We start from the raw sequence: 10,383 nt of genomic DNA, 5'->3' as shown, positions 1-10,383 counted from the left end.
AATCTTACTTCTAGGTCCAAGATATCATTGATTGTCATGGCTTAGTTACCTTGTCTAGACTTGGTTAATTCTTCAACTTTTTCTCTTGAAATAAGTCTTAGGGTGTACTCTTCACCATATATTGATAATCTAGTAACCATATATATCAAATCATCGTAACAATTCCCTCTCCTTCTAGCAAAACAAATTAATCATGTACACGTATTAAAGCATATCTTATCCATTCTTCATTGAATGCCTTGGGAAAATGAATCAAGTAGATTAAACCCTTGGTTTCCAAATGTTTGAAGTCATCCTTCAACTTCTCATTAATGCACAAATTTTTATATAGTTCCTTGATGTCAACATCACCTAATTTACTCAATTTGTAGTGAATAAATATTCTTATATCCTTGTTAACATAACTCAAGGAGGAATTGATGAAATGGCTCCTGCTTTGTCCATTTCAACTGTCTTCTGCTGTAATGTCAATTAGGATGGGAGTGTCAATATTTTCTACCATTGATTCTGAAACTCTTTCCTTTCTCTAAATTCAAGTTTTCTTCAAGACTTTTCACTACTTTGTTTACACTGCTTTTATTAGGGTTAACAATATGTTGAATTCAATCTTTCACAAATTTTCCTCAACCATGAATTCACACAATAGTTAGTAATAAGTGCTTAGAATTAGCTCAAATAATTTCTCTCAAAAAGTGTAAGGTAAGAGTGAATAGGTTAATCTAGTATTTATTTGCTGAAAATATTTCGTGGCTAGTTTTGCAATAAATGCTCTTTTATGATATGACATATTTACCAATAAATTCCTTTATTCTGATAACAAAACTCTTTATTGGTTACATTCTTCATACCAATAGTTGTTCTTATTAATTGATAGGTGCAAAACTTCAAATGATAAAGCAGTGGTGACTAGATTCAATCAACTACATGAAATTTATGAACATTATTACCAATGCATCCAATCACATTGATAGATACTATAACTCATCTATATAAGGCACATGTAGATATGTCAATTAACTTTTAAGTGCCTAAGGAAAACCTACTTTCTTAGTTAGATGATGAATCCTCTAAACTAGAGGATGGAGGGTTATTGGTGCATTTATTTCCTCTCTTAACCCAAACTTTCTCCATATCACTACTTACTTGTTTATGATTTATAACTATTTTTTCCTTCTTATCCTCATTGCTAGGATATTAGTATCTACGATTTTGTGCAAGATGTACCAAATTGTGATAGATGTAACACACCATGCTTGTTGTTCTCCAGGGTCTGGAATTACCTCTTAGATTCCTCAATTTGCAATTCAATGTCACATGTCCAAAATTTCCACACACAATACTCATAGCAGGAATGTTTCCTTCTCTTCTCAGTATTCTTATCAATTTGTTTAATATCCTTGTCAATGAAACTCTTAATTTTCCATGTTCATCTTGGTGTCCATAGTGATTGCATGTGTAGTAGTAACCTATAAAACTTCCACCAAATTATCTTTTGCTAGACCTCGATCTACATTCATGGGATTGATGTCAAACTTGTTGCAATTATAGTAATGTTCATTGAATGGTGTGCCTCTTGGAACATTAATTGATCTACTCCTACAAACATTTGATGTATGCCCAAGCTTTCTATAGTTATAACAAGTAGGCTTAGTGCATTTCTTACCTTGTGTGCTAATAGATTCCTTCGGATTTTGTAATAGGTTCAAGCATTTTTTGTGAAAAAGTAACTTCTTGAAATACTCAAAACTAATTGTTTCTTGTTGTGGTATAATCTAGGCCAAGTGAAAATAATTAAATAACTAATACATGTTCATGCCTAAATCAAATAAATTGAGAAATAAATTGTTGGAAAACACAAAGTGTTTAGTTGCTATTTATATACTTCTACCAAAACTTTATCACAAATTATATTCCAATGGATCAGGTTACATTCCATGGTCTACTCTTAGAATAAATTCTATCTTATGGATTTCTTTCTCTACAATGATATATAATGCTAATGTAACTTTGAAGATTAATGCACATAATTTATAATCGATATTTGAAAATAGGTTGGGTTAATAAGTAGAGTGGGGCTAGCTTTTGAGGTGAGAAGTGAAAACCTTCATTTGGTAGAAAGTCAATATCTTACTTGAGGCTAATATGTAGTTTCATAGACATGCCATCAAAACAATGCAAGATGATTATATCATGACTGAATTTTGGAGCAAGGGATTCAAAATTCTAATAAAGTGGACAACTCTATGTTTTGTGATCTGGTACCTAGATAGAGTCATGTCATGCTTTGGTTTAAATTGGGAGGAGACCTATATGTGTCAATTGATCTTGATTAAGATACAATATAAAGACCTTAATTATTAGATTAAAAGCTATACTCAATTTTATATCAAACAAATTAAATTAAACACCATAACGATAAATATCCTTACTTCACATATATTTCAATCATTAATACTACATCTTGTTTAATTTTACAAAGTGTTACCAAATACTCTATTGTAATATCGATTTCTTCAGTGGATGAAAATCCGATTTTCTAGGATGGAGATTCTTTAACATGATACGGCCCTCCCAAACTATACAGCTGTTTTAGAACCAAAGAAGCCTTCAAGTGGAAAGAAATATTCGTGGCCTCTATGTACACTTATTTTTATAGACGATTCACGATTCCGTTATCTTCACAGCACCAGGAAACATATTCCACTTCACTGAAGAGCAACTTTCTGAGCTCATGAGAAGTCAAGCTGATGGGTTGCATGTCTACAACTCAATAAGAACATAATATATCAACGTAATTGGTAAAGAGACCAGCATGCCAAATATTACCCTGCATGCATCAAACACAAAAACAAGATAGTAAATGTGTTCCATCCATTTTGCAATGGTAAATAAATGAGCAATAAAATCTTATTGTCAGGATGTTTTTTTTTTATCAGAAGATCCAAGCAGATGAATTCTGGTACCTATATATGGGGCCAGGTAAAAACATTTATATTGTACAGGTATCATGAAATGAAGAATTCATTCTTACCCTGTACTAAGTATATCTGGATGCACATTGTACTGCCGTGCAAATACAAATGGCACAATTCCTTGCGGCAATGCACCCTGGAAAAAGATTCAATTGTTATGTTACAACTGAATACAACTCAATTTAAAAGTAGACTTAAAAAGACAATTATTTTTCAACCTATCAATCATGGTACTTTTTATCAAGAATAAAAAGAATCTATTGCACTGAAATACATTCTGTTCTATCGGCTTGTTTGGGCTATTCCTAAATATCATATACTATGAAAGAAATTAAGTTTGGAAAAATAAGTTAACTTTGACTATCTAACACTTTTAGTCTAGAAATCAAGTCTTAACATGTAATGTTTAAACCGTCTAAATGACAAAAGTCATTTCATTCTAACCTGTATGATAGCTACATGTAAGATAGTTCCTCGAAGACCAACTGCAAGAGAAGCCACAGCCATGGCTGCTGGTCCAGCTAAAAACCGTAGAACCATGCCAATAATTGTCAGATAAGTTCCACATGCAATAATCCTTGGTTGCAATGCCATGAATAAACCTGCAAATCAAAATACTCGGGAATATAAAAAACTGTACAAAATTAATAGCTCCTAGCAGAGTTCTTCAGTTCCTTTTGGCTCCCTGTTGAAGAAAGGGTTTTTTGAAGAGTTTACCAAGACTAAACATGGCTAATCCCAAGCCAGTGTCAGACAAGATTGTTATAGAACCCTTGACTATCTGAGGCATTTCAAGACTCCACCTGCAATTTAAAAAGATTTTTTAATTTACAATCTATCCCAAGGAAAACAAAGCTTGGACGAATAGCTAAAAAAGTTAAATAACAAGCAACCTTGCTGAAATAAGTGCCCATAGAATCCCAAGTAGGCTTGCATAGGAGTTTGGATTGTAAGCCAGCTTAGAACACACCACGTGGAGAATTAGCTTCACTATAAAACCCGCATTTGGAGGCTTAGATGGTATAACTTTTGCCTTGTGTTCATCCTGCTGATTTAATTGTGATGTTATGGTAAGACTTGGGATAGATGTTGAGATTGAGTCAGAAAGCCTGTGGTCTTGTTCCACATGACCTGCTATCTCATCTCCTTGGAAACCAGACAACTTATTTCGTGGCCTGAAAGTTCCTCCATGAAACTCAAGCTCATCCATATATTGCTGTTGTTCAGACACGCAAGCTGTAATTGCAAGTCAAATATCAATGCACAACAAAATAATCTTATATCCATTTCATCACGAGGAACCTATCAATCTAAACAGGTAAAAACTATATTTTATGTTTTCTCTAGTGTTCATACATTCAAATATGACTTATTTAGGTTTATGGGCCACACTTAAACAGTACATATTAAGGAAAAAAATTAAAAATTAAGTTTGAAAAAAGTGAGTCAATTTAATTATTTTAATTATTTAACACTTAGCCTATGTGTAAGTTAATGTGCACTTGCCTTCAGAGAATGAAGATCCAGAGCTCCAAATAAACATGTGAAGCTCCTTTGCATCATCTTCCACACGAGGAGAATAATTGGTTGCAGACTGGGACACAATCTTGGCCACCTGCAAGGCGTCTTCTTGAAGCAATCCCGAATATCTATTAGAACAGCTATTATCACTGCCAAAATTGATTGTAGATTCATGGCTGCCACTTTTGCCATTGCACTGATCCCTAAAACTTTCAACTTTATTAGTCCGCACAGTTGAAACTGGTTCTCCTAAAGGAGGAATGGAATCTATACTCTGCAAGTTTCTCATGGAATGCATAGAGTTACACATAACATCCAAACAATCTGCCTTAGCAGTGGAGCTTTCTGGCAGTGTATTTTTATATCTATGTTCATAAAACCTCTCAGATGATGGAGTGGACAAACCCCCCTGTGAAATGGACGTTAAAGATGGTTTTCTTTCAATTTCACGCAATTCTTCACAATCTCCACCATTTGTTTGTAGTTTTAGGTCCTTATCATCTACTGTGGAGTTATGTATGGCAGTATTATAGTGGAAATGTTCTACAAGGGTCACCTTAACACTTCTGTATTCAAATAAAAACAGCAGTAGAGTATACCAGAGAATGCACTGCATAACGACCACCTGTACCATCAAAGTTTCTGTTGAATCTCCATACATGGCTTTCAAAAGTGGAATCCCCATCACCAAAGTATTCGGCAGTGTTGACAAGGAGAAGACAGTAATCACCCAGTCCAAGTTGCCTATCTCAGATAACTTTGCCCACAACGCCAGTGGGAGAAGCACAATCAGCTTAGATACAACATCAGCAGCCATGAAAACAAAATTCATTTTGTAAGGATTGATTCTAGATATGAATTCAAATGATAGAAGAGGAACAGCAAAAATGGCAACAAACTTATTAATCCCCGCACATTGGTCTGGAGTGAAAATCTTCCACCATTTTACTGAACCATAAGCTAAAAACATTGTCACGTACAGTGGAACAACTGCACTGATGACCGTGTACAATTCCCCACCACTTATCATCGTTGCAATATGAAGGGTTTGAGCTCAGAAATACAGTAGGAGGAAAATTCTTGCAATGGTATGAAATCACAAGAACTTAGGTTCAACGGTATGACAAACAGAAACACAATCCTTGTCATAGTATACATCAAAGGCTGGTGGTTATGAAATATCTTGAGGAAACTTCCACGTTCTTCCGTTAGCTCATTAAGAGCGAACTTGTAGGTAGGAAGATGAAAAGCAGCAATATTTAGAGGAACAGTAATTAATGTACCATCTATATGACATCTGACAAGAACATGGCAAACTTATTGCAATACTGTATATTGCAAACTTACCCGTGGGCTTAAAAAACAATCATAAGTAATTAATCTGAAAGAGGTATAACTGGCTAGGTTTTCTTGACCATGTGCTCATTTTAAAGATATATGGGTCTGAAATATGATCGGCAGTAATTATCTGGGAGAGGCATTATTGTTTTAAGTGTGGTTGATCATGTGCTTATTTTTGCAGTGATGATGTATAGAAGCTTCCCTCCTCTTTTTTATTAGAACTGTTGTGCCACCCGTAGATTTAGTTATCCTCAGGTAAGATTCTTGTTATTTAATACAACACTACAACATCCATTAATTAGGTCCATTTATAATGCAAAAAATCTAGTCATGGTGTACTGCTGATTATGGCATCAAAAGTAAATATGCTCTTGGGGGATATACTCCCAAATGGCAAAAGAAAAATGAGGAAATCTATTCTGTAATTAGCATATATCTGTAGTGGGTGCCATGTGGCTAACAATTTATTAATCAAACCCAGAGTTTTGTCCATATTCTCAAGATAGTTATTCAAATACAATGCTGTATTCCTCTGAAATAAAACACCTCATGGCACATCTTTCATGATGATAAGGCTAATCATTTAGTTTTTGAAATAAATGCTTCAGGATTGCTGAGAAAATCCCAAATGACAAGGCCATGATTAGTTGATGATTATGTTATTTGAATTGTATGCAAATGTCGTCTCCTAATCATATCTTATTTTGATTGGAACAGATAAAGCTGCTCCTCTAGTAACAAATATGATATGAATAGAAAAAAAAGTTGACAGTTTGGCGAAAAGAAGGGTCAGAAAACAAGGTGTGGAATTGACCATTGCATGCATTGCAAGTCTCAGCACATCAGATGTACGGCTAGCCACCATTCCATACCATTTTAGTTCTTTGAATTATCTGTAAGAATATCTTAGCCGTAAACAAGCAATAAGTTGGTGCAATGTAGTCAACAATGCATAGACGGAACTAGTATCATTTACATTCAACACTTAGACAATTGAGCTAGCAGGTTAAATCAACATGTGCATTTATTTAATAGATTTAAATGAGAATGATAAGATTCATGAGTAAAGTGGGACAAAAGACACTCTATGTACCTGGCTACAGTAGAGGTGCTAAAAAGTTATAGAAACAGACAGAAACATTAAAGAAGTAAACGATACCATACCTAAACCTAACAATTCTCACGCCCTTGACCTGAACGTACACTTAGTCTGATTACAGTACAGCTGCAGTAAAGTTCAAAAACATACACAGACATAAAAGGACTAAACAATATAATGCCTGGACCTACAAATCTCTCCCCAAATCTTACACCCTTACACCCTTGATCTAAACATAGGATTGACAATATGTTTGGAAAGACCTTTCTTCTTTTTCAAACAATTGATAAATTAAGGACGGTTTTAAAATCATATATTAAGATTTTAAAATTTTTAGACTAAAGGTATTAAATAGGAAGTTGACTTAATTTTGGAGCTTATTTTTTTCCTTATTAAAATTAAAAGAAACACCCAAAGACATAAAAGGACAACACATTAAGGACTACACATTAAGTAGCCAACCCGAAGTAATAAATGAAAAAACACTCCCAACTAGAAAAAGTGACCTTTGAATATAAGGAAGAACAGCAACAAACAAGAGATCAGAAAAACCATTCAAGTTGAATTAGGCCACCTTTAAATATTTGATCATATTAAGGAAGAAATTAATCTTGAAAAAATAAATAATTTTAACTATTTAATATTTGTAATTTAGAAATCAGATTTTAATGTGTGATGTTTAAGCCATCCTATTGAATTGTTAGCCACCGGCTTGAACTTTTAAAATATATTCCAGAACTAATATGTATTAGGAATTCAGCCTCAAATGTCAGTTGATGTTGTTGGAAATTGAACATTGAGAGCCTGCAGGTTGTCCTCGAGCCCCACGCCCATCTACCCTGTCAGTTTGTTTCCCGTAGGCATCCATGGACAGCAGGCATTTATTTTGGTAGGTGATTTTGAAATTTGAATGTTGAGAGGGAAAATGGAATATGACAAAATGAATTTTTTCTACATTCATTCATTCAGAGAGTCAGTTCAGCAGAGCAGAGAAGATAGAAGTTGCAGAGCAGAGCAAAGCAAAAGGAAAGAGATCAGCAGATTTAGTTGGCAAGTGTTTCCTTTGTTCACTCTGTAAGTTTGCTATTGTTGGTTTTGTCCCGTTGAAGCAATGATTGCTCCAGGACCATTGTATGTAGTCATTAGAGCTGCAAGTTTAAAGTTCATTGAAGTTTGAAGTTTTACCAGTTTAGGGTTATTTTAGGGTTTTCTGGTTGAAGCCGAATGCTCCCAGATTTTGTAATATTTTTAATCAAAGTTGAGTAGAAAGCAAGTAGGCATACTTGAATCCCTTGTTCTTCTCCTATTCATTGCATTTGAGAAGTTTGTTTAGAAGCTTCAAGCTTTGGCTCTCTAGTTTTAATGGTGGAAACATTCATGTTGAACTTTCTCTAAGTTATAATTTTTTCTAGTTTGAACCGAGCTCACTCGGCATCCATTGTTGCCGAGCATTGCCCTTTGTGTGTCGAGCTAACTCGGCACCTACTACCTGTCACTTGACACCTTCATGTGCCGAGCAAACTGCCACTCGACTCCTTAAGGTGCCGAGAAAATTGGCACTCGGTAATAGTTAGTGCCAAGCGAAGTTTTTTAAAGTTGTGATTTATTTCTCACATGGTATCAGAGCTTTGAGGCCCCACATCCACAGTGAGTTAGGGCATTTATTTTCTTGAGATATTTGACATGGCAGTAGATACAAAAAGATATCACAGCAACCACCACCATTCAATGGACAAAATTATGATACATGGGCAAAGAAGATGAAAACCATAATGGTTGCAAATGATTTATGGGAGTTTGTTATAAAGGGGTTCAATGATGTGACAGACCCAACTTAGTATGCTGCCCTCACAAATGCACAAAAGACTCATTTGAAAGAGTCAAGGAGGAAAGATGCAAAGGCATTAAGTTTGATTGAAGCAACAATGACAGAGACAATATTCCCAAAGATTGCAACAACAAATTATGCAAAGGAAGCATGGGATATCCTTGAGACGAACTTCAAGGGGATTGATAAAGTCCATACTATAAAGCTACAAAATATAAGGAGGGAGTTTGAGAACCTTCAGATGAAGGAAAATGAATCAGTTGTAGATTTCAGTTCAGGGACCTCCAATGTGATTAATCAACTGAAATCAAATGGAGAAGAGTATCAAGAGTAGAGGATAGTGGAAAAGATATTGAGGATTTTACCTCATAAATATGACAATTTGGTCATGACCATAGAAGAGGCAAAAGACCTCATTGTTTTGACAATGGATGAGTTGATGGGTACTCTTCAAACCCATGAGCATAGGATCAACAGATTTGCATTTTCTTCTTCCCAAGAGCAAGCATTCAAGGCTTAGTCAAATCCAAGAGGAAGGGGGAGAGGAAGAAATGGATTAGGCAGAAACTCTAGAGGCAGAGGCGAGGTAATGGAGGACAAAGAAATGATGTAGCAGAAAGCTTAGGAAGAGCAGATGGAGCAAGTATCTCACTAAATACTTCAAGAGGAGGTAAGAAAAACTACAACTCAAATAGGAGTAATGTAGAATGCTACTACTGTCATAAATATGGGCATTATGCAAGTCAATGCTGGACGAAGCAAAATGATCAGTCAGGACAAGCAAATGTGGCTGATGTGAACATGGGAAGTGGAAACAATGCCATTGCTTTCATCATGTGTAATGTTGGTGAAGAAGGAAGCCCTGAGGTTTGGTACCTCGACAGTGGATGTAGCAACCACATGAGCGGTAATGAAACCGTGTTTTCATTCATTGACAAGAGTAACAAATATGAGATTAAAATGGGTAACAATGGAACCCTACCAGTTGTGGGCAAAGGATCTATTATGGTTTGCACCAAGAAAGGTGAGAAGAAGGAAATACAAAATTTATATTTTTCCCCTGGTATGAAGCAAAATTTGATGAGCATTGGTCACTTCATTCAAAATGGATACAAAGTGCTGATGGAGAATGACACGTGTCATTCATGAAAAGGATGGGAGCAAGAACTTACTTGCAGCAGTTCAAATGATAAAGAACAGAATGTTTCCCTTGAGGATAGAGACATGTTTCTAATCTCAAGTTGGTGTTGCACCTCTCACACAATTAGCTCTAAGGAGTGTGATTGAAGACCCCTCACGGCTATGGCACCTCAAGTATGGTCATCTAGGCTATGTCGGTTTAAATTTGTTTTCAAATAAAAGAATGGTAGAAGGTTTTCCACGTATAGGAAATTCATGTGACAAGTGTGAGGCTTGTATTTTGGGTAAGAAACATAGGCTTCCCTTTAATTCTGAAAATTCTAGGAGGGCTAGATATCCATTAGAGTTAGTGCATACTGACCTAGTCGGTCTTATACAGGTTACTTCCATTGGGGGGAGTACTTATTTTATAACATTTATTGATGATTTCAGTCGTAGGACATGGGTGTATTTCTTAAAGAATAAATTTGAAGCATTTGATA

General features: G+C 35.3%; 1 protein-coding gene across 1 annotated transcript; it reads right to left on the bottom strand.

Moving 5' to 3' along the window:
• Window positions 1–2,760: 2,760 nt before the first annotated feature.
• LOC149532912 (putative auxin efflux carrier component 1b) lies at window positions 2,761–5,523 on the bottom strand. Its single transcript, XM_089807862.1, has 7 exons — window positions 4,899–5,523; window positions 4,457–4,535; window positions 3,866–4,042; window positions 3,690–3,775; window positions 3,417–3,574; window positions 3,032–3,108; window positions 2,761–2,827 (listed from the first exon to the last, which is right to left on the bottom strand). Exons 1-7 carry the CDS (start codon window positions 5,521–5,523, stop codon window positions 2,761–2,763), a joined length of 1,269 nt encoding a protein of 422 aa, XP_089663988.1.
• Window positions 5,524–10,383: the final 4,860 nt, after the last annotated feature.

Source organism: Cupressus sempervirens, chromosome 10, assembly GCF_028749045.1.
Source record: "Cupressus sempervirens isolate cs-2001-9-10 chromosome 10, ASM2874904v1, whole genome shotgun sequence".
Classification (NCBI taxonomy): domain Eukaryota; kingdom Viridiplantae; phylum Streptophyta; class Pinopsida; order Cupressales; family Cupressaceae; genus Cupressus; species Cupressus sempervirens.
Note: the sequence above shows the minus strand (reverse complement) of the source record. Positions and strands in the feature narration are given on the sequence as shown.

Coding starts and splice junctions, on each gene's coding strand:
- LOC149532912 (XM_089807862.1), bottom strand. CDS start 5,523: ATGATAAGTGGTGGGGAATTGTACACGGTCATCAGTGCAGTTGTTCCA. Junction 4,536..4,898: donor AACGTCCATTTCACAGGGGG/GTTTGTCCACTC, acceptor CTCGTGTGGAAG/ATGATGCAAAGGAGCTTCAC. Junction 3,109..3,416: donor TACATGTAGCTATCATACAG/GTTAGAATGAAA, acceptor ATCTTTTTCCAG/GGTGCATTGCCGCAAGGAAT.